Below are 25,936 nucleotides of genomic sequence, written 5' to 3'. Positions count from 1 at the left end.
ATTTTTAAATATAGGAACCGGGTTCATACAGTCACTGTAATACATAGAATTGATCGAATTCACTATATTTATTTATTCTATGTCTATTCTATGCGACTTCGGTGCGACAAAGCCAGTACTGCGGTCACCAACCCGCCTGCCCAGCGTGGTGACTATGGACAAAACACATGAGTTCACGTTATTTTTGGCGTAAACTTGTGGAGCCCTATGTCCAGCAGTGGACTGTATAGGCTGTAGTGTAATGTATTTATTATATGTTTAGAATTTCCTAATGTGTGGGTAATACAAAAATAAAAAAATCGTACAATTTAAAATTAATATATACTTATATACTACTACTCTGCGCGCGACTTCGTCCGCGTGGAACAGAGGCGCGCGCAATACTTGATCAGTATTTTTCTGCGATGTTATTTTAAAATTGCGATACTCATTGAAATCGAATTATATAAAAGGCTTTTTTGTTTTAGATTAAATATTTGTGATGAATAACGTATTTATTTCGATAAGGATTAATATCATGTTTATAAAAACATCTTCGCAAATAATGCATTATTTTAGAACAAACTTGGTTAGCATAAAAAAGGTTATAGTGAGCCAACCTTAAAAAATAGATATATGCTGTCGCGAACTTTTTTCAGAACTTTTAAAGAGAATCAATTCTTTCATACATGATTTTTTCGAAACTTAACTTGCTAACTTTTTAACTGTTTTCACAGCGTACTGTTATATCCCATTTTACAACGCAGTAAAAGCTTCATAAGCATTTATATAATACACAGTATTTTTCCTTTAGTTTTATCATTACTCAGCAATTGAATTATATTGTTTCTTCGTTAATATTATTTTTATTTTAAAATAGTCAGTTAGACTCAGAGCCCCGAGTAGATCGGACATCAATTAAAGTTCGGAAGTCAATTATCCAACATTGTGTCCAATATTTTGAATAAAGCAGCTAGCGGTATAGAGTAGTTTTTTTTTTTAAAAAGACAAACAGGGTCGGCATCCTAACAGTACGCAGCGGAAGCTCTCAAAAGGAAAAAGAATTTTTCCGATTTTGAAACATTCTTCATTGGTGTTCCGCTCCTCTTGGTCTTAACGTGATGATATATAGCCTATAACCTTCCTCGATAAATGGACTAATGACACTAAAAGAATTTTTCAAATCGAACCAGTAGTTTCTTAGATTAGCGCGTTCAAACAAAAAAAAAAAAAAAAACAAACAAACTCTTCAGCTTTATAATATTAGTATAGATATTACTTGATTGTTATAAAAACTCGACAAGAAAAGAAAGAAGAAATTTTGCTCCATTTAAGTTTTGGAAATTTTTAATATCCTCAATCGTTAATAGTGGGTCAAAGAACGATTTTTTCTAAATGAGCCTAATGTTTTATCGAGTGATTATCGATTTTGTCCGCACACATTTACCTAATTTAAAAAAAAAAATCTTGCTGACACGTTACGGTGAAAAGTCGAAGCTTTTTTTTTGCTTGATTTAATAACGTACAATTAAACATTGCCAAATTATCTAATGTTTGCAATTATTTCTGCATTAATTTGCCATAATCAAAATCAAAATCAAAAATATTAAAGGCTTTAAAAGAATTCTCCTTTTCTTCCTTTTGTCTTTAAAAGTGTAATTACTGCCAGAATGCAGATTCTGGGGAGAAGAATCGGCAAGAAACACCGCAGCTACTCTTATGAAAATAATATAAACTGCTTTTTTATACAAATTTGGTAATATCTTGCATGGAATACAGCGTCACTAAGTCCACACATCTTTATCATTTATGTAATCCTATTACGAATAATAAGCTTTAGCTATTAATTTCTTTTTGATGAAAAATTTAAATTTATATTCAGAACGAATAAAAAGTACCTTAATGACATCAAATGGAAAATTTCGATATGAAATTGGATGAAAAGTAGCGTCAAAACTACCACCAAATACCGTCCCATACACTAATCCATCCTACACGAATATTCTCATGGTTAAAAGAACCCCGGACTCACCGTAATAGCAATTACTGATGTCTATGAATCCGTCTGGTAAACAGTTGTACGAGCACTTACAGGCGTAAGGCGACGTTTTGTTGAACGCAGACTCCTCCAACTTGTATCTAAAGAAAAAATACCAATATGTAAATTGTGAATCTCTTTGATTAATAACAAAATACTGTTTTTTATTTGTTATTGAATAACTAGAGTGATATTTAAATTATAAGAACTCTTGACACAATAACTTTGTTGCGTTTATCATGATTCAAATAGATCACGCGCAGGAATGAAACTAGTCCCTGCCCATCGTTTTAAGTGTGATAAAATATTGTAATAATAATTTATTATTTATTGTACACATAGAAATTCGTTTACAATAAGTAAGGAGGAGGTAAGTATGGGAAAGATTTAATGTTTAATTTGTTTGTAATTGATAAATTCAAAAAGTGGACCGATATTATAGTTATTTCATTAGAAGAAGAAGTATTGTGTTCCTGTTGGTGAGTAAGGTGACCAGAGCTCCTGGGGGGATTGGGAATTGGGTCGGCAACGCGCTTGCGATGCTTCTGGTGTTGCAGGCGTCTATAAGCTACGGTAATCGCTTACCATCAGGTGAGCCGTACGCTTGTTTGCCGACCTAGTGACATAAAAAAAAAGAAGAGTATTGTGTCGTCACTGAGTGACATAATATAATTTTTCAGTAAAAAACGGATCAGTCCAAATCGTTGAATTGCGCAGGCAAAACCACGAGCACATAGCTATTAACTCATAATAGTCATAGGAAAGGTAAGACTTACCGGTATACATCGAACCCATAATCACCCCGATACTCTGCATCGAAGTTGAAGGGATAGACGCGACAGGCTTGTTTCCTGAACACACCGATGTTGACCTTCTCCATCCTCGGTGGCAGCATAAGCCCTTCAAAGGTCCCTTTCAGACGATTGCAGGGAATGCTGGTGGATTGAAAAATTAGACTAATGAGGATGTAACGACACCAGATAATGGTGAAATATTCCTTAAGGTTACGAGTTCAATTCCACTCAAATAAAGTATTGTATTGACGCCGCGTAGGCGCAACGGTCACAGCCATCGATTCCCGCACATGAAAAACATTTGTATTGGCCATACAAGTGTTTGCCGTGGTCAGGGTGTTTGTGCAGTCCTTGCGTGTCTCCCCACCGTGTCTCGGAGAGCACGTTAAGCCGTCGGTCCCGGTTGTTATCATGGACACCTGATAGCAATCGTTACTCATAGTAGGGAATATACCCGCATTTGAGCAGCGTGGTGGATTAAGCTCTGATCCTTCTCCTACATCCGAAAGAGGCCTATGCCCAGTCGTGGGATATTACAGGCTGAAGCGATCAATAATTTATACCTCTGTCATATTGACGTTGTTTTCAAAATAAAATGTTAATTACGAACACAATCATATAGTTATGAATACTATTACTTATTAACTATATTTAAGTCATCTCATAAAAACGTATTTGAAAATAAACCCTCGATACATTAACATTTTCTCATTTAATTATTAAAAAAGAAATGAATCTTTTATGCATTTTTATGCAATTTTGTACTATGATGTGTTTAGCAGTATTTAACGCTGCTCTGCTTGTATGAGCCATCATCATCCGCATATAATATCTAGGTCAAATCATTTTATTCCTTCATTAATAATTGTGTTTGCTCGCAAACGAAAAAAACCCGACTTCAATTACCTCGATAAGTAATACAACGTAAGCAGACGAAAAAAATTAACAAACGCACTAGTCGTAACTACGATTTTCGAGGGTTTCCCGCGATTCGTCTGGGATTGAAAACATCAGATCCTGGTTTCCTTATCATAATATCAGTCTCGGGATACCTTCTTTCCAAAAAAAAGTATTATCAAAATCGGTTCATAAACGATGAAGTTATCCCCGAACGGTCGGATCGAGTAACCTCCTCCTTTTTGAAATCGGTTAAAAAAATCATTGATCAAAGAATTTGATTTATGAAGAGATCGTAACGTTTCTTAATAATCAAATCAATCAAATATAATATAGTGCTCCAAAATATTGACATGGCTATCTTTTATACATCGTATTATTAAACTGGCGTCCTTTCATTCAACTGCGATATAAGAATCAATTTTGTAACCTACATACTCAATTTTCTTTCCCTAATGCTTTAATAAAATAAAAAATAATTAATAAATTAGTATTATTTTGTAACGCAAAAGGAGTCATATTTACAAAAAGGGGGACTTGGTTCTGTGGAGGCAGACGCCTACAAGTAGTGCTGCTAAGGTTAACACTAAACTAGATGACTTATATTCTGGCCCCTGTATTGTAACTAAAGTCATCGGTACGATAGGTATAGAATTAGGAGCATAAAGGGGTTAAGAGGCTACAAAAACTTTACTGGGCTAGTTTTCCCTGAGTCTTTGCGACCCTCGTAGTGTAGCTTTAGTGTCAGATAGCGCGAGCAGCTCTGGTAACCAACTAGAAATTGAAGATCATAGTGACCTTCTAGAAAACTAATCGACAACGTCTTCCCATTGCGGGAGCAATTGTTTCAGGATGGCCGACTGTAACGCCACACCATATTTTCTAGCCGAGCCTTATGACGCCACGGCATAGCCAAGCGAAGCAAGGCCAAAGCAAAAGCCATTCGGTTCGTTAACCGTCTTTCGGTTGTGAGTGACGTATCAAGCTGAAATGCATATCAAATATTCAAGTTTACTGTCCCTTAGAATTGTAAAAAAATCGAACTTCTAAGCCAACGCAATCAAAAGATACAGCCGTTTGTGCTGCAAATTTAAGACACTCGTAAAGGAATCGAAACCTACAGGGTACTTCCCGTGAACTCAGAATCTTGAAATTTGCTACGAAGCAACGTCTTCCAGCACAGATAAAGTAAAAATTGCGCAAAGCATAAATTTTTAGTTACATCATATAATAAATAATAATTTGTTTATTTTATACATACATATTCATAACCAATTAAATGAAATTCATGTCAATAATTTAATAATGCGTCGAGCGAATCTACGGGCTATCACATCTCCTCGGACCGCCAGAGTCCAACGCTCACGTTCCAGATCCTCGTCATCGGTCAAACTATCCGTCACAATGTGCCCTAGATACCTAAAACTGTTTACCCGCTCTCACTGTACAATGTAATTGGAGGGACACAGACTGGCACGTATACACCAAATTTACCCTTGAAAACGAGTATTTTGCTTTTTTTACTGTTATATGTAAGTCCATGCTCCAGCGAATATGATGAACAAATATTCAACAACCTGCGAATGGCACCCACCGTTGGTCCCAGCAGCACCATATCTTCCGCGTAACTAATATTATCGACACATACTTTGTCGATATAACAACCGGTATGAGTGCTGTTGAGCTCGCCGAAAATATTTTCAAAATTTTTGTACGGAACCCTCAGCGAGCGAGTCTGACTCTTTTCTTTCTGACGTTTTTTTTTTTAAATTTGTCGATTTTAAAGTTAGGTAATAATGGGCTGTACTTACTACTGCTTCCTTTTTTTAAAGTGTAATATCGGTAATGGTATACCCCCGTGTGGCCCTAAACAGTAGGACGCCAGTTTTATAAGACGTTGTCGCTTCAGCTTGTAATACACTATTGGGCATAGGCCTCTTTCCCCATGTAGGAGAAGGATCAGAGCTTAATCCACCACGCTGCTCCAATGCGGGTTGGCGGATATATTCCCTACTATGAGTAACGATGGCTATCAGGTGTAGATGATAACAACCGGGACCGACGGCTTAACGTGCTATCCGAGGCACGGTGGGGAGACCCACAAGGACTGCACAAACACCCTATATATATAACACGTTGTATATCATTATTTTTTACCTACTAAGATTTCGTTCGTATCTTCTGCCGTAACGGAAACGGAACAAATTTCCAATAATAAAGATATACAATCATATGAGTACTTATTGTACTAAGAATAACAAAAATACTTAAAGTATACTCGTGAGAGACGTCAATATTTATATAACTCACAGGCGTGTTTACGAACAAACGAAACAAAATCGTTTCTTTATTTAATATAACGGAGAATCGAATTAAAATTCAACATTTACTTACAGTCGGTCAATAAACAGAATCAAGGTCCATAGCGACTGCTGTTCAAACAACTATGATTCAAATGAAAATTTTATATTTATGATATGTAATTGTAGCCTACCAGCGTTTACCGATTAATATCGAATCATTATTTGTCTAATAACATTTTAAATATGCATTTAGTACTTCATCGGGTCCTAATTTCTGTTTTAATAATACGTATGTTAGCTTTGAAATTATACACAACATTGAGGGTATTACAAAATGTTGTCTGTATTCTATTCTGACATTTTACAGTTGAATTATCGCTTATTTATGTTAACATATAAATTTTCTTATATATCTTTTCTTATAATGGTAGATAAAATGCTATAGTTTTTTTGTATACAACTAGGTCGGCGAACAAGCTTATCGCTTACCTGAAGGTAAGCGACTACCGTAGCCTATAGACGTCTGTAAAACCAGAAGCATTGCAAAGGCGTTGGTGACCCTACACCCCCTCCCCCACTCCCCGGGTGCTGCAGGCCACCTTATTCACCACAGGAACATAATATTCTCTATTGAAATTTAAAAACCATAAGTATAAATCATATTTACAAAGAAGGTTGACAAGTGGTCGATAGAAGAGTGGTAATGAGAACATTCTGGCTGATACATACCAAAAGTTGAAAATACTGAGAAAAAAGCTTGATAAATTCTAGTTAAACTTTCTTACCTCGTATTCCAGTCAGTGAAGCCCTGTTCTGGCAAGCCCGGTGACTGGTTCCACGTGTTGATGGAGTACTTCCTGGATATGTTCCTCAGTTCCACCTCCACCTCCTCTTTTCTTTGGGCATAAAACTGCAAATATATGACAACATCAGCAAAAAGCTGCTCTTCTATAATTGGAGACATGGTTTCCGATTTACATATTCTAATGTTTAAACGAAACACACGAACAACACGAATTTCACTCATTATAATGAATCAAATTTTTTTTGAATTTATCGCGGTTTATTAAAGTTTTTTAGATGGCCGATATTTCGGATACTTTACAGAAACTATAGTCATGGGAGGACCGTGGAGGAAATAGTTGTTTCATTATTATGGTTTTGCGATAATTAACAAATATAACTAATTAATTAAAATGTAGATTAAATAAAATGAAGATTTAAATGTGCTTTTGAAGCGTGCTTGGATAAATAAGTTTAAAAATTTTGATTTTTTTTGCTGTTAATTTGGGTGTTATATACATTTATTTATTTATTTATTTATTTATTATTAGGTAATAATATAATGAGTGTTTTGGAAGACAATGACAAGACAATTTTATTTAGACACGAAGTCAATATTATAATTAAAAGTCATTAAAACGATTAATTGATTTCGTAATCATTCTTTGTTTAAAATATTATTACTTTTTATGTTATAATTACAATAATTACGTAAAATCTATTTAATGACACGTAATAACATGTTGCTTTGACACTAACATTATTATGCGACCCTTTTCAATCATAGAGTGTACTTTTTGTAGACAATGTTAATTGATTATAGTTTTTATCTTTGTATTTTATTTTATGATTACATTAAACATTATTTAAAAATAAGTTGTAATAATCTCCTATGTGGAGAAAGAGGTCTATGCTAAGCAGTGGGATATTACAGCTACGCTACGCTTCAGCCTGCAATATCCCACTTTTGACCATAGACCTTTCCCCGTGTAGGAGAAGGATCAGAGCTCAATGCACCACGCTGCTCCAATGCGAGTTGGCGGATATATTCCCTACCAATGAGTAACGATCGCTATCAGGTTGTATGATAACAACCGTGACCAACGGCTTAACGTGCTCTTCGAGGCACGGTGGTGAGACCCACAAGAATCCTAATTGAAAAATTATAGTGACTTTATTAAATTTAATTTGCTGTGAAAGCAAAAAACAACCTCATTATTAGATTTAGCAGTTTTTAACAGACAGAAAATATATTATTCCCTTATGTTATCATTTGAGTACTTATTATATCAATATCGTTTAGTGTATATTTCAAAAGTCGCTGTTGAAAGAGGTTCTAACTAAGCAAGGTTTTAAAGCTAACCCAGTTCGAGGCAGTGGATCTGAGTTAAGACATTTCATACTTTCACTATGCATGGGTTTCCTCACAGTCACCTGTCGCTACACGTGATGAAACGCAGTAGGTTAAACACGTTAAGGCTTTAGAAGGTTTATAAATATATGAAGTATATATTCAGTTTTATATGTACTGGTGGTCCTTCAACACTACTTAGGTACAATAAAATATAATGATTATCATTATTTTTAATGAACTAACAAAGAAACTTAGAACAATATGTATTCAATAAACTTAGAAAACAACTTTTTTTTAATAAAATCCTATTTTCCAGCTTATAATTCAAAAGCCTATGTATAATTGTTTGAAGCTATGTACTCTGTGAGATTTATACATTATTTCAATATTATGTATTTTTTGTAAATTGTTTTATAACACAACTAGTTGACTCCGCAAATGTTGTTTTGCCATATAGGTTATGGATCCCCTTAATCCCCCCCCTATAACTTAGGGGTATGAAAAATAGATGTTGGCCGATTTTCAGACCTACCCGATGCAACCAAAATGACATAAAAATCGGTCAAGCTGTTTAGGAGGAGTATGGCAACTAATATAAGAATGAACGAGAATTTTATATAGAATAAAAATAAATTCAATAAGGTTCTTAGTGTATTAATTTAGATTAATCGCAGAAGATTTATAGGCTATAAAACCTCGCACTATGTTCCATGGAAACGTTGGAGGAACCGCGGTGGCAAAAAAGCGAAATATCTAGTACATTATTGGTCCCTATAATGTCACTTCTTCATATATTTTTTTTATACATATTTATAACCAAGATTTTATAAAATTTTCTTTAGAAACGAATAGATGTAACCGATCTTATTTTATAGTTTAATTGTGAGATGGATTTATTTTATGTAAATTTGTGAAAATTAATATTTTCCTACACTTAACTTTAAAGCTCATTAAAATGTTTATGTACTCGCTATTTATGTGACAGGCGTTATCTATACATCTATGGAGTGTCTGTTTGTAATATTAAAATAATCGCTTTTAACCGACTTCGAAAAAGGAGGAGGTTACTCAATGTCAATTATGTATGTTCGGGGATAACTTTGTCGTTTATGAACCGATTTCGATAATACATTTTTTTTTTTGAAAGCAGATATCTCAAGGGTGGTACCATAATAAGGAAACCAGGATCTGATGATGGAATCCCAGAGAAATCGACGGAAACTTTCGAAAATCGTAGTGACGACTATTGCGTTTGTTATTTTTTTTCGTCTACTTACGTTGTATTACTTGTCGATGTAATTGAAGTCGGTTCTTTTCGTTTGCGAGTAAACACAATTAATACATACATGGTACATATACCAAAATATTTTTTTACAATTTTTGTCTGTCTGTCTGTCTGTTTTTTCCAGCTCTTCAGCATCTCTGAAACGTATGAACCGATTTTGACGGCACTTCCACTGGCAGATAGCTGATGTAATAAGGAGTAACTTAGGCTACTTTTACAACAAAACAACTATTTTGTTAAATTTCACGCGGACATAGTCGCGGCCACATAGTATTACATATAATCCTATATAACCATAAATACAAGTATATGTAAAGATCCGTTCACTTGGAAAAAAATATCTCCTTCAATGTCAATCTCAAGGAAAATAAACTATATTTTCCTGGGAAATATTTTGCATGTATATTGAAAACTAACCTTCCGCCGGTTTTCTCTCGCGTAGAATTTTGCTCCCTTTTATCCCCATAAATATATAATCTGTATATGCTATTGAGTGGACAACATAGTACTAGACAGGAATTTTTATAATATTAAATATATTTTATATAGTCTATACATTGCAAATAATAACACAAAAATAAAAAATGAGTGTGCTTAAGAGTCTTTAGCTCCATCTAACTTGTATTTCCCTCTTAACTTCCGTTCACCTCGCCCGATCAAACTTTTCGTAAGGCTCTCGTCACACAACCACCAGCTTACTAAGTCAAGCGTGTGCAAGGAAGTTTTTTTCTTGCCGATTCTCTCTGCGGGATATACATCTAGAATGGGTAGCTTCTCTTTAACTATTGTTACGTTATTAAAATAAATATAATTGTAGTTTTTAAAATAACGATTCAGAGATCCTAATACAGCCTACAAGAATTAAAAAATTGATTTAGATTTTTTTGTAGGTATTAAAAAAAGTTAGAAGTTCTTTTATAACTAATATTAAATTAATAATTTATCCAAATGTATCTAGATCTCACATAACGATGCAATGACTGAATTAATTAGAATGAGATTAGGCGATATTACACCTAGTGGGTCAGTTTGCAAATTATTTGCTGCGGGACACTCCACTAAATAAAAATCTAGTGCAGTGTGCCACAGCCATATATCTTCATTCACAACAGTACACTCAACAGTAGGCTTAGTCAACTCACCGGTTACGTGAGTTCGGTTTTGATTATGTATGTCTGACCTTGAATACGTATCACACGATTGGCCACTTACGCAATTTTTTTACATAATAGTTGTTTTTTAACACGCTTTTATTAGCTTGACCTGTATGTATTGTAAGGGAAACTTTGAACTTAATTTTCAACAGTTTTACGCTTCAGCCTGTAATATCCCACTACTGGGCATAGGCCTCTTTTCCCATGTAGGAGAAGGATCAGAGCTTAATCCACCACGCTGCTCCAATGCGCGTTGGCGGATATATTCTCTACTATGAGTAACGATCGCTATCAGGTTTACATGATAATAACCAGGACCGACAGCTTGCTCTCCGAGGCACTTCAATAGTTTTAAGAAGTCCAAATTACTTTAAAAATTTATAAGAAATTAGTTATAGTTTATATAGCCTATATGGGTCTTTCATAATTTGTAAAACAGACCTATTTAAGGATCGTCTTTCAACCTTATTATAATATATACAGCGTAACTAGGAATAAATATTAAAAAGGCTCAAAACCTTCCCTCTTAGCCTGCCACAAAGCTGGGCGAAATTTTCTTTTAATTTTATTTGTAATTGTAATTTGAAGTTTTATTTGAAGTCAACTTGTTAATCAACATATTGTTTTAAATTTCCATGGTTGTTTACATTATTTGAATTCGTTTCTTCGGGATTTACACCATGTACCTTTTTATATTTGAGGCTCCGATATTACGGCGCAGTTGCATGCACCATGGTCACGGAAGAACTTCCCGAACTTGGTGTAAATCCCGAAGAAACGAATTCAAATAATTGTTAATCAATGTTTCGATTTCTAAATATTTGTCCACGAAAGCTTAGCCTTTTACCACGTTACAATATTTTGATACTGAAATGCAAGCACACCGTCTGATTGCTTTAAGGTTATAGATACATTAACTGACCCCACAAACATTGTTTTACCATATATCCCCCCCACCCATAACTTAGGGGTATGAAAAATAAATGTTGGCCGATTCTCAGACCTACCCGATATGCACACAATATTTCATAATAGTCGGTCTAGTCGTTTCGGAGAAGTATGGTAACTTGTGACAAGATACTAAGAATTATTAATTTACCCGAATATTAAATTTTATATTTTGGATGTGTATTACTTATATTAAAAAAAAATAATATAAAGATTAGTTATCAAACTAAAGTATTTGTCGTTTGTGTAAGTGTTTACATTAAGATCGGTCACAAGCCTTGATTCACCAAGGCGTTATCCGTGAACGTGTCGCTTGTACGACAAACACGCATCTACTTTTACTTTTATTAATGGACACGATTTGATACGCCTGCTCAGATAATTTAATAGATCTACACACGTAGGAGATATCATTACTTTAATACTACAAGTAATTAAATCTATATAATATCATCTTTTGAGGTAGGTAACAGTAGGTAATATTATCCAAATCAAATCGAAATAACTCTCAAATAGTCTTCAAATGCAAATGTAAATTCTTCAAAGAAGTATCGGCAAGAAGCTGTTTTAAAAATAATATATAAACTGTGTTTTAGTACAAAATTAGTAATCCTCACTAAGGTAGGGCACAGCAGGAATTTCCTGCTCAAAATATGGAGCAGCCCGACTGGGGTAGTACCTCGACCTTACAGAAGATCACAGCAAAATAATACTGTTTTCAAGCAGTATTGTGTTCCTGTTGGTGAGTAAGGTGACCAGAGCTCCCGGGGGGATTAGGGATTGGGTCGGCAACGCGCTTGCGATGCTTCTGGTGTTGCAGGTGTCTATAAGCTACGGTAACCGCTTACCATCAGGTGAGCCGTACGCTTGTTTGCCGACCTAGTGACATAAAAAAAAAGTAATATCTTGCATGAAATACAGCGTCACTAAGTCCACACGTCTTTATCATTTACATAATCCTGCACCGAATAATACGCTTAAACAATTAATTTCTTTTCAATAAACACTTTTAATTTATGCCGAAACAATCGCGAAACCGTTTGTAGGATTTTAGAATACATGCAAATACCGTAACCCAGGAAATAAAAAAGGAGACGTTTATTTTGCGCAGTTTGAGACTTGGAGTTGGAGGGTGTCTGAAATTTGAAACATTCCAATTGGGAAAGTACTAAAACGTTACATAAGATTACAGCTATATAACACTGCTCTCAAACAGCGTTGTTCCTGTGGTAAGGTGGCCAGAGCTTCTGGGTCAGGGGTCGGCAACACGCTTGCACCTGGTGTCGCAGGCGTCACGCAAATCAAGCTTAGAAAAAATGTGGTAACGATTTAACGATTGACGATTTATTTTGTCAACGAATCAATATATATTTAAATGACATACATTTTGCTGAGTTGCGTAATATTTTTTACATCTTTCATTTTCGGTAAGTAGGTTCTTATTACCTCCAAATGGGGCTCGTAGGTGACTAATTAGCGCTCTAGGGTAATAATGTAGCTAGAAAAGCTCTAGGGCGGTAAGTAATTAAAAAAAAATTAAAATTGTTCTCATTTCACTATAAATTTCAAGAAATAAAATGTTTTATTCTTGTAATGCCGGTTTTTTTCTACTAACCTCACAATCGAGATGTAAAGCAGAATAGTTAGCTCGGGTGTAAGCATCAATTGCACCCTCGAACTATAGCAAAATAATATAAATATCTCGGGCTGCAATTGATGCCTTACAGCCCTTGGCTACTAATCTACTATTGACGTTTCTCACATATTATGTTATGTTATACGCCTTCGAGCGTCTCTTTTTTCGAGTTTTTCTCGAAATATGGGTCTGTTTCGATAGCTACACGGAAAAAATATTTTGATACTTGTATATAACATGGAAACCGACCCATATTTCGAGAAAAACATGATCCTTGAACAGAGGTCGTTCAACTCATCTTGACTTTTAAAGCATGGCTGTGAGTGTATGTGTACTTATAAATGTACAATTTAGATTTGTGCCAAAATACTGCTTCACACAGTTTAAATGTTCTGTTTCAAAGCGTTATTCAAACAAAGGCGCTTTTTCAAGAACTTTGTACGTAATATGCATACTGTTTGACGATGGCGTACGTCATTTAGTATCTTCTTTGATATATTAATACGTGAAGCAAAAACTTTGTTGTTTACGAAAATTGCGCGGACGGAGAAGTGTGAAATTTCGCACTCATATAGTTTATATAGGGAAAAATGCAGAATGCTAATATATTTTTTTAATTATGCACAGAAAATAAATTTAATAAATATAGAAAATATTACACACACTACAACGTATCTGACACACACACATATATACTCTTTTGTTTATTATTATAGAAGTAAGTCTGCCAACAGATCCTTCATAATGTTCAAACTAAGTTTAAATTAACTAAGGTCGGATTTCGACCACTGGGCAATCTACTAGTCTGTATCAATATGTGTAACAAACAGACACGATTGTCTGTTCCTAAAATAAACAAATAATGCCAGAATTTTAAGAAACATTCAACTTTTATTAAAACATATTTTTTGCTATGAAATTACATATAAATATTAAATACCAATGATTAATTTTTATATAAGTGATATATAATAAATAATAGAGGGTTTCTGTAGGTCTTATAGATCATATTCCATGTGAAGAAAAATTTCTCAACCCCTTTTTAAATTTGACTTTATTACGAACGCTGTTAAGAGTCAAACATTGTATATACCACCTCGAAATTTGAGGCAGGGATCGAAGCCACACGTAGCAGAAAGCAGAGCCACTGCAAAGTGCGCCTTGCGGGTTGTCAGTCAGTATAACTTTCCCATACATTTTATACCACATGTTATGACATAATTGTGTTTGCAGACGAAAAAAAATCGACTTCAGTTATATTGACAAATAATACAACGTAGATAGAAGAAAAAATAGTCAAGTAAATACGCATTATCAAAGATTACTCCAAAAGTTGTAATCTGATCTCGATTAAATGTGAGCACATGATTAGCATCAGCTTTCGATTAAATTAAAAGCTATCAAAATCGGTATATGTACCCAGTAAAAAGTTATGCGATTTTTTGAATTTCCCTCGATTTCTCTTGGATCAGATCATCAGATCCTGGTTTCCTTACCACGGTACCACACCAGGAATATGTCCTTTCTAACAAAAAAAGAATTATCAAAATCGGTTTATAAACGACGAAGTTATCCCTGAACATACATTTAAAAAAAATATATATATACGGTCGAATTGAGCAACCTCCTCCTTTTTTTTAAGTCGGTTAAAAACCATAACACTCGAATGGGTATACTTGATCTACATTACTGTTGATGAGGTCAATATTATTTTGTTCCTGTAATACCGGTTTATGGATTAATGAATCAACTTAACGCCTTGAGGTGACAAAAAACAAATTAATTACTTAGTTATAAATTACTGAAAATGTTCAATTTAGGCCCTTATCCCTTGAATGTTTATAACTCGATATTTCTAAAGTTTCGTAAGTGACATTGGATTATGAAATTGATACCGTTATTTTTAGCTCCAAATTATACAAGTATAGAAGGTCATTGTCAGAGTAAACAAGAAAATGCAGAAGCAAATGTGTACGGGTTAACGCACATTGAGCAATGTCTTGCAAACAAATAACCTCCTTAATTTAGCTTATTTATTACGAAATTGTTATTGGACTGATGCAGATTTCTAATGAAATCGTTATTTGTTTGCTACGAATGACGTCGAATGACGTCTGTACTTCTGCCTATATACACTCAAAATAATCTTAATAAACTTTATGTTAGATCGACTTTCATTGGGTTTGGTTTCCCTCATAGCCTTCCCTCATATGTCATCTCTCACTCAACCATAAACTGTACCATACAAAATGCATAAACATTATAATTATCTAGATAGTATTATTGGCGTAGTTCCCGACTGGAAGTACCGCAACCTTACAGAAGATCACTTACACCTTACTACTCTAAACTATTGTTTGAACATAACACTGCTTGAAAAGAGTATTATTTAGCTGTGATCTGTAAGGTCGAGGTACTTCCCCAGTCGGGCTGCTCCATATTTCGAGCAGGAAAGTTTCTGCTGTGCCCTATCTCAGTTAAATTTTTACTAGCTGTGAAGCGTGGTTAAACCCAAAAATGTACTGAAATATTATATAACCTGTTGCCTTCTTCAGTATTGGATTATCCAAAACAAAAACAAAAAACAATTATGCAATTCATAACAATACTTCCCGAGATTAACACGTCTAAACAGACTTATAATATTAGACTGATATTATTATTATATAGACAGCTTTATAATATTAGCACAGATATAAACTTAGAAAGTGGAAATGTAAAATGATTAACGAAATTTGAAGACAGACAAGAACGCCTTGCCCCAAAAAGGGTATGTTGACATCATGTGTCGGAAATTTTGCGTAAAATGTTCATTTTTATCTCTCATATTATCAATATAAAAGGTATCACGGATAGATCCTATTTAAAAATTTACATTTCCTTAAGGTAACAAATAAAAATTCAATATTATTGTAACGTTACAAATTTTCAAAAGCGGAAGTGTAAAAAAATCTCCGTAACCTTTTAAACGGAATATTTTGTAAAGTGTCATGGTCAAGGATGCGTTCTTTTTTAGCAAAATAACATAATAAGTCATAATACTGATATGACGATGTACACATCTTTAATCTACTGTGAGAGTGTTATAATCTTTTTTTATTTATTCAAATAGGTTTCAAAGGCACATTACTGTTTCAGAACGTAATCTTCTGAGGAGAAACGGAAAGAAAGTCAGCAGTTACTCTTTCAAAAACCGTCAATCACACAGTGCCACTAAAGACACACATTCAATAGGCAGTTCCACTCACCCTGTCCATAACTCCAATTCTTCCAAAGTCGATCCAACCCGGCAGGAGACGGCTTGCTATCGACACGAGGGGGTCATCGTAACCCCACAGCAATTCTTCCGCTGTCATGTTCAGGAAGAGCTTCGACCCAAGAGCTGAGATGGAGTAATACGCTCCAGCGTTTGCGAAGTAGCCCATGTTGTCTGCCAGAAGAGTGCTGATTGCCTGTGGTAGATTAAGAAGAATTAGGTGTTGTGCGTTTAATTTTTTTAGTTCACTTCTTAAGCAACAATATAAGGCGGTATTAAAAAAAATTTGACCACTCCACTGAAGTAAAACTTTTTTAGTTACCCTTGCAGTAATATACGAAACGTAACTCTTTCTCTTTCTTTCGATCTTCATAAGTTATATTTTCCTTTCGACATCCGTTCGCCTCGTCCGATCACACTTTTCGTAACGATCTTGTCACGCATTCACTAGCTTACACCCCGAGTTAAGCGTGTGTAAAGAAATTTTACTTCAATAAGGGGAATGAAATCGGGTGTAACAACATAACAGCAGTGACGCTGAGAGCGACCCTTTTCAGCGCATTTATCTGTATCAAGATATAGGTATACCGATACGAATCATTATCATTACAGCCTATACAGTCCACTGCTGGACATAGGCCGCCACAAGTTTACGCCAAAAATAACGTGAACTCATGTGTTTTGTCCATAGTCACCACGCTGGGCAGGCAAGCGGGTTGGTGACCGCAGCTTTGTCGCTGGCTTTGTCGCACTGAAGACGCTGCTGCCCGTCTTCGGCCTGTGTATTTCAAAGCCAGCAGTTTGATGGTTATCCCGCCATCGGTCGGCTTCTTAAGTTCCAAGATGGTTGTGGAACCTTGTTATCCCTTAGTCGCCTGTTACGACACCCACGGGAAGAGAGGGGGTGGCTAAATTCTTTAGTGCCGTAGCCACACAGCACCCGTTGGCTATTCGTATCGTATACCGATACGAATAGCCAACGTCAATTAATGTTTTTGATTTAAGAGTTCTATTGTTTTAATTAATATTCATGTGTTTTTTATTTATTTATAACTTGGTCGGCAATCAAGTCTACAGCTCACTTAATGGTAAGCGATTACCGTAGCTTATAGACGTCTGCAACACCAGAAACATCGCAAGCGCGCTGCCGACCCCATCCCCAGTTTCCCCCAGGAGCTTTGGTCACATTACTCACCAACAGGAACACAGCACTGCTTGAAATCAGTATTATTTAGCCGTGATCTATAATATATTTATAAAGTCAAGGTACTACCTCAGTCAGGCTGCTCCATATTTTGAGCAGGAAATTTCCTGCTACCCTACCTCAGTTATTATTTAATAGAATATTTTAATTGGGGTGAGTAAATTCCAACCACTGTCAAATCTGTCTGATACACACAGCTCAATATTTTTATATTTTCACGTTTATGGCTCTTAATATCTGTCCATTTTTGAACACTTATGATTGATGAGCAGCATGATGGATGAAGCTCCAATTGTTTTCATGCACAGATAAAGAGACAGAGTCCAGCAGTGGGATATTACAGGCTGAATGGTACGCGAATGCGTGATTTACAAACTAACCTATTTGGTTGGGTGGTTGATTGGAAGACCGTATACTCGTATTCGTATATTTTGCAAATGTTGATATTTCTAATAAGTTAGAAACCTTTAAAAATACATTAAGTTACCTAAGTTCGTGACATTGTTTATAAAATATTCATATTGATTATACTTATTCTATTAAATATGCAATGCCGTCAGTATGGTTCCATAAAATCGTGATAATAAAATATATAATAATGATATGAAGAAGACTCGAAGTTAGGTTTCCCAGAACTGTGTTCTAAGGTAGGAAGATTTGAAAACGACTTTTGTAGCAAAAGTAAGGCTAAGTCCTACACAAATAAAAAATAAAAAGTGAGTGCGCTTAGTATGTACGCACGTAAAAAGTTATATATCATTGGCTAGCTTACTTCACGTTGCTGACTTATTTTTCGTTGACTAGCTAACTTTTTGGGTGTCGGTTTTTTTTTGTGTTAATTATTGTCAGGGTACGAGATTTTTTATAAAATAAAATTTAACAAAAAATTGATATTTTTTCTAGTTTAATGCTATAAAGGAATAAGCGGCGTAGCCTATGCGCACCTACAATACTAGAAGCGTTGCAAGTGCCTTTCCAACCTTAAACCTTAACCACCTTACCCATCTTTGAAGCTTTGCCTACTTTACTCACCACAGGAACACAATACTTGCACCAGTATTACGTAACTGTGATCCTCTGTAAGGTTGAGAGCCTTCAGTCGGGCTGCTCTAAAAAAACTACCTCGATAAAAATACACAATATAATCACATAGAAATACAGCCGCAGGTACGAAATTCAACGGGTCAGCTAGTGTATAATAAAACGGTATTTACGAAACAGTATTTTATGACTAATATTTTTATTCATCTCCTGCTGACATACAAACATTTATTCAGACGTATTGTTTGACTTCGCAGGATCAAAGAGCATATTTTAACTACAGTCTATCCATTAGCGAGCTATAAAAATATATTCTAATGTAAATATTCTAAGGAAATATAAACATTCAACGCTATTAGGTATATTACTTCGTAACGGACTTTTATAGCCGTCATATCACGAAACGCGCATGCAATTAATGTATTCAAAGAATTGTTTTTGAATTAGCTTAATAGATGAATTTTTTATGCGTTCTTAATTCCTGCTATCAGGTTATTTTTTACAAGACTAGACAGATAAACAAGCACCTGTGTTATACTGTTGACGGTATGACTGTTACCGTAGCTTGTGGACGTCAGCAGTACGCGTTGCTGACTCTACCCTCCCCAGGAACTCTGGCCAAGACCTTGCCTAAATCAAACTAGTGTACCGCTACGCTAACGCGTCCTCAAATTATTCGATCGGATTTCCAAATAAAACTTATATATTCATTTCGCAATATGTTTCCTAAGGGCTATTACATACTAAGATATATAATTGCGTAAGAGCGGGGTCAACGATCTCAGAAACGCGTGTATGCATTAATTTTATTAAATTATAAGTTACTAGCTGATTTTTGCATTTTTGAAGTAAAACTTCTTTACAGAAATGCATGACGAGAGCGTTACGAAAAGTGGGATCGGGCAAGGCGAACGGAAGTTGAGTTTGATCTTGTTCATAATTAAGTGCTTCACCACCTTATTAGTCCTTACCAAGTCAAGCAACCTTATATTTATAACTCCGAATGTTAAGTTAGATCTAAATTAAATTAAAATGGGACCACATGACACGTACCACCTTTCGATTAAAAAAAAATCATCAATTTCGATCCACCGAATCAAAAGCTCTGAGGTAACTAACATACATTATACAAATCAAAAACAGCTTTATTCAAATAGGCCCCGAGAGCACTTTCGAATCGTCATTTTACAAATTACAACTTTAAAAATAAATTATTATATTTGTAAAAGTAAAGCTACCACCGATTCGGAATGTAGATTCCACAGAGAAGAATCGGCGAGAAACTCCGCAGTTACTCTTTTGAAAAATTTAAAAAAAAATACAATCGAAATGTAAACTTCCTCCTTTTTGGAAGTCGGTTAAAAACCGTAACATTGAATACCTCGTCCAGATTTTAAAGTCGACTAAAAACCAAGGTGAACAAACAAATACACAACATTGATAAAAATGTGTCGCTAACATATCTCTAACATCATCGTACACGGCACATGCACCATTACACCACAGCGGGTCGTCGTATATCGTCGTATATAGATAATATACTATAGATAATATATTATAAATAATATATAATAGATAGATATCTCAATTATTCATAATTAACAATATAAATTCCGCGTATTTTTATTTATTATATATTTTAAATAAACAATAATTACACACATTGTTCAGTTCTTTTTTATTTATTTATTAAATATTTACTCGTAATTAAAAATTCTTATGAATTAATTAGCCCAGTTTTACATACATCGACGTTATAGAGATTATATTTATTATTAAAATCGTAAACAATTTTATTTTGTAATTTAGCTAAACAATGGGAATTTGCTTAAGGTTTTTTATACATAAATTCGCTTATACCTCTATCACTGAACATGACATTTGACCCTGAGTTAAAATTGAATTGACACCACTTAGACAATCTTCTATAATATAAAAATGAGTCGCTGAATGTGTTGCTAAGCGCAAAACTCGAGAACGGTTGGACCGATTTCGCTAATTCTTTTTTTTAAAATATTCCTTAAAGTACGAGGATGGTTCTTACGGAGAGAAAATTCTAAAAAAAAAAATTTTAAATTTCCTGAAAAAGTCTAAAAACAACACTTTTCTATACTCCCATACAAAAGATTTGTGATAATACTTAAAAGTCAATTTGAACTTTAATACCATACGATAAAGTTTGTGTTAGGCGATACGAAGTTCGCCGGGTCAGCTAGTTAAGTATAATAAATAATAATTGATGACAATATATATATATATATATATATATATATATATATATATATATATATATATTTTGTACAACTGGGCCGGAACACAAACGCACGGCTCACCTGATGGTAAGCGATTACCGTAACCTATAGACGTCTGCAACACCAGAAGCATCGCAAGGGCGTTGCCGACCCTATCCCAAATCCCCCTCAGAAGCACTGGTCACCTTATAACACCTTTAACCAACAGGAACACAAAACTGTTGGACTGTCAATATGCAATGACATTGAAATTTATTTAATACTTTCAGCATAATTCGTTGCCAAGAAAAAAAATATGGTTAACATTTTAGTATAGATTATAAAATACTAACCAAAAATTGATTCAATGAATTGAGCTTGTTGTTTTTAACCGAATTAAAAAAAGAGGAGGTTTTTATGTATGCTACCTCAGATGTTTTGATTGGGTGACCCAATTAAGATTTTTTTCATCAAAAGGTGGTGTGCGTCATGTGGTCACATTTAAATTTAATCGAGATCTTACAAGTACTTTTTGAGTAATCTCTGATAATGGTAATTTATTTTAATGGAACAAATTTTTCGGATTTTATCGCGGTTTATAGGGTTTTTTACATGCCCGACGTTTCGGATACTTAGCAATCATGGTCACAGGTGGACTCGCGTAAACATTAGAAAACAATGCATATTTACTTGACCATATTTTCATCGACCATCGTTGTATTACACCTCAACTTTTTGTTGGGTGGACCGATTTCGTTGATTTTCTTTTTAATCGATAGTTTAATAAGATGAAATATGAAAATGAGACGCGTGTTACACTAGCCTAACCCCACGGTATCAGTGTGCCTCCGACTTAACTTCATACGAAGATAATTAAACAATATATTTGAATATAAGAAACCCAGGTGTGCCCACAGCCTTATTTTCTCTGTACGGCACACGTGCAAGATTTCAACATCATTTCGGACGAAGATGGCAAGCAACGGAAAGCGACCACCGCAGAGACCACCGCAGCGACGGCCACACCGTGGAAACCTTTCTTCAACTACGTTTTATTAGATCATTCTTCTACTTAACATCAGTAGGGAATCACCTCTCTTTTTAGTATTAAGTTTAATTATAATGTAGATTAATAAATTATTATAAGTAAATTGCTTTTTTTTGGCATCTGCGGCTGCAACAATCGTAACTCGCGTATAATTATTATGATTTGTAAAAGTTACCAATGAAAGTTGAAAACATCGAACTTAAAATATTTGAAATTGATTTTCAATCGTCAATGTTTTCCTGTTGGCTCTAGAAAATTTTGATTACATAAAGCGTGAAGTGAGCGTTATTCTAACAATTATTATAACCTTAGATTAAACTATCTAACGAGACTAACATGCAATTAACTGCAGGTTTAAATAATGGACTGATCTTTGAGTCAAGGCCCTAGAGTTATATGAATTACAAAAAAAATATATAGAACAATTATTGAAATGAATCTTTATTCATAAATATGATATTTCCTTGTTTCATTTTTATAATTAATATTATCTAGTTATCGTAATATTTTATCTATTTTATGTTTTCCATAATTTATTCGATGTCACAATAGTTTTTTTTTTTAAATATAAAACGACATGCCTTTGTGTATGTTTTTATAATAATTGTATAATTATATTTAATTTATAGCTCATTGATTTTTAACCTCAGGAAAGTTACAAGTAACTAGCTCAGATAAGCTGACCAATAGTTATAATCTCATGTAAAACAATTACCGTTACAGAATACAAACTTGTTTAAATACTTATTTTTTTTTATTCTTTTATTATGTGTCAATAAATAAACAACCGCTTCAGTGTAGCGATTTTTAATAGCTTATTGTTACTTCGTGAAATAATTATAAAGATTTCATAAAAAATTGAGCAGATGTATTACAGATTCCAAATATGGAATAAGGGCCGGGCCCTAATACATTAGTATTAGGGCTCGGCCCTTATTCCATATATTAATATTGGCAGTTATAATTTTATTCTGCGGGGATGGCAATGTCTTTGTATTTTTTATTTTTTGGTTTGGATATTGTGTCCTTGTTACCGTGCCTCGGAGGGCACTTGAAGCTGTCGATTATAGGTGATATCATATACACCTAACCCACTGTAGTGTAACATCCCAATGCTGCCCTTAAACCTCTTTCTCTGTGTAAAGATTAGAGCTTAATCCACCACGCTGCTCTACTTTAGGTTAATTCAACAAAAAAAAAAAAATTACTGATATTAATTGTTTAGTTGAAACTTTAGTTAATTGTTAGGTTACTCATTATCTAGCAGAGCTATCAACAGCTTTTATATTGCAGTTTGTCAGCAAAAATTGCGCAATTATCACATTTGTAATGACTTAGCGTGACTGCCACCGAATAACTTCGTTATCGAGGATAATCTTTAGTATAGACTAATTATATATGATATGTTTACTCAGATAATTACTTAATTATATATAAGTAAAGCGTTATAAAGTTCTGAGACAATCTTGTGCAATAAAAGTTATGTAACAATTAATTTCAAACACGAGTGACAATTGGTTCTATGCAGTATAAGTTAAGATTGTATAAAATAACTAGCTGACCCCGCAAACGTTGTTTTGCCATATATGTTATTAACCCCCCTAATCCCCCTCTCCCATATAACTTCGGAGTATGAAAAATAGATGTTGTTCAATTCGCAGACCTACCCAAAATGCATACAAAATTTCATGAGAATCGGTCAAGCCGTTTCGGAGGAGTTTAACTACAAACACTGCGACACGAGAATTTTATATATTAGATTGTGTTTGATCTCAAACATAAAAAAAAGACTAGAGTACGCTTCAGCCTGTAATATCCCACTGCTGGGCATAGGCCTCTTTCTCCATGTAGGAGAAGGATCAGAGCTTAATCCACCATGCTGCTCCAATGCGGGTTGGCGGATATATTCCTTACTATGAGTAACGATCGCTATCAGGTGTACACGATAACAACCGGGACCGACGCCTTAACGTGCTCTCCGAGGCACGGTGGGGAGATCCACAAGGACTGCACAAACACCCAGACCACGGCCTGTATGGCTAATACAAATGTTTGTCATGAGCGGGGATCGAACCCGCAACCGCCAACGCAACAGGTACAATCCATGGCTGTAACCGTTGCGCCAGCGTGGCGTCGACTAGAGTAGGTAGATGAAAAATAATCTAATTACTTACTATGAGCGCGATATTCGGCACCACGACGGGCACGTCCTTGTAGTGCGCCACGGACTTTTCCGGAAGGAACTTCAGCACGACCTTAGGGTTCATTGTGATTACGCCCCGTTCCTTATCTATCGTCATGTTTTCGTTCGTTCTTTTTTCTCTGGGACAAACAAAGTTTTAATTATACTTTATCCACTATATACTATCTATTTGAACACTTACAAAGTTGTAAATAATTAAATTAATTATTTAAATATGATAAACAAGTAATTAACCGAACAAAATTAAATTGAGATAATTTTCATTATGAATTTTGTTATTTTCTATGTACTCGTATAAAATAACAATATTTAAGTTCAAACGAGAACCTTATATATATATATATATATATATATATATATATATATATATATATATAAAACATCGGTCGGCAAACAAGCGTACGGCTCACCTGATGGTAACCGATTACCGTAGCTTATAGAAGTCACATCAGAAGCATCACAAGCGCGTTGCCGACCCAATCCCCAATCCCGCGAGGATCTCTGGTCACCTTACTCACCAACAGGAACACAATACTGCTTGAAAGCAATATTATTTATCTGTGATCTTCTGTAAGGGCTGCTCCAGATTTTGAGTTGGATGTTTCCAGCTGTGTCCTACCTCAGTTGCCCTTAAATTTTACATCTCAAAATATTCTAACACTGTTTTGAACAGCGTTTTTTCTTCAAAGTTACAAAAGAACTGAAAATATTAAAAATTTTCGCTAGTGGAATATTACGTTATCCCTAAATACCATAGGCCATATTTCAACAGGTAAAGGCAGGCCAGTGCATGGATCCGGGTGGGGACCCAGATGAGGTACCTGGGTCTCACCTTGGACGGGAGGTGGGCTTTTGGGGCTCATTTTGCAGAGCTAGCCCCAAGAGTCGTGAAAGCCGCCGCCTCACTGGGAAGGCTGCTGCCGAACGTGGGTGGTCCGAGTGCCCATTGCCGTCGGCTGTACTCCGGGGTCATCCGGAGTATGGCCATGTACGGGGCACCCATCTGGGCGGACGCCCTCGGTCGCGCCAACAAAATCCAGCTGCGACGGCCGCAGCGGGTCATCGCGACGAGGGCGATACGCGGTTACCGGACAGTGTCCTGGACGGCGGCGTGCGTGCTGGCCGGCGATCCCCCCTGGGAACTGCAGGCGGAGATCCTCGCCGAAACATATCATTTTGTGGCGGCGAGGAGATCCCGGGGGGAGTCTCCTACGTGGGAGGAGCTCGCACGCATGCAGAAGCTGGCGCAGGACACCCTGTTGCGGCGGTGGACGGAGGACTTGGCTTCGCCAGTCCCCGGGCAGTGGACGGTGGACGCAGTGAAGCCGGTCCTCCGGAAGTGGGTGAGGCGGCGGTTCGGGCCGCTGACCTTCCGACTGGTGCAGGTGCTTTCCGGACATGGGTGCTTCGGTAAGTACCTGCACCAAATCGCGAGACGGGAGGCGACTCCAGCCTGCCACGAGTGTGGAGCGCCAGAAGATACGGCGCTCCACACGCTGGAGGCGTGCGCCACTTGGGAACCGCAGCGGCGCACGCTTTCAGCGGTTATCGGACGGGATCTCTCGCTGCCGAGTGTCGTAAAGGCCATGCTTGACAACGAGAGATCGTGGCAGGCGGTGGTCTCCTTCTGCGAAGAGGTAATGACGCAGAAGGAGACCGCGGAGCGGGCCAGAGAGGAAGACGCCTCTGCTGGCCCACTCCGGCGCAGACGTACGGGGGCAAGGAGAAGGCGGTTTGCCCACCTCCTCCCCCCCTCGTAATAGTGGGGTCGGCGGCCGATAG

General features: G+C 35.9%; 1 protein-coding gene across 1 annotated transcript in view; it reads right to left on the bottom strand.

Moving 5' to 3' along the window:
• LOC123657913 (scavenger receptor class B member 1-like) overlaps positions 1 to 25,936 on the bottom strand; it is an 83,740-nt gene that overhangs the window by 9,786 nt on the left and 48,018 nt on the right. The window contains exons 5-9 of the mRNA XM_045593400.1: positions 24,126 to 24,273; positions 16,420 to 16,623; positions 6,797 to 6,921; positions 2,794 to 2,952; positions 2,012 to 2,118 (exon numbers count right to left, since the gene is read on the bottom strand). Of these exons, the coding sequence (XP_045449356.1) occupies positions 2,012 to 2,118; positions 2,794 to 2,952; positions 6,797 to 6,921; positions 16,420 to 16,623; positions 24,126 to 24,273 (743 nt within the window). The remainder of the gene's footprint in view (positions 1 to 2,011; positions 2,119 to 2,793; positions 2,953 to 6,796; positions 6,922 to 16,419; positions 16,624 to 24,125; positions 24,274 to 25,936) is intronic.

Source organism: Melitaea cinxia, chromosome 11 (genome assembly GCF_905220565.1).
Source record: "Melitaea cinxia chromosome 11, ilMelCinx1.1, whole genome shotgun sequence".
Taxonomy (NCBI): Eukaryota; Metazoa; Arthropoda; class Insecta; order Lepidoptera; family Nymphalidae; genus Melitaea; species Melitaea cinxia.
The sequence above is the reverse complement of the archived record's forward strand: the minus strand, read 5'-3'. Positions and strand labels throughout refer to the sequence as shown.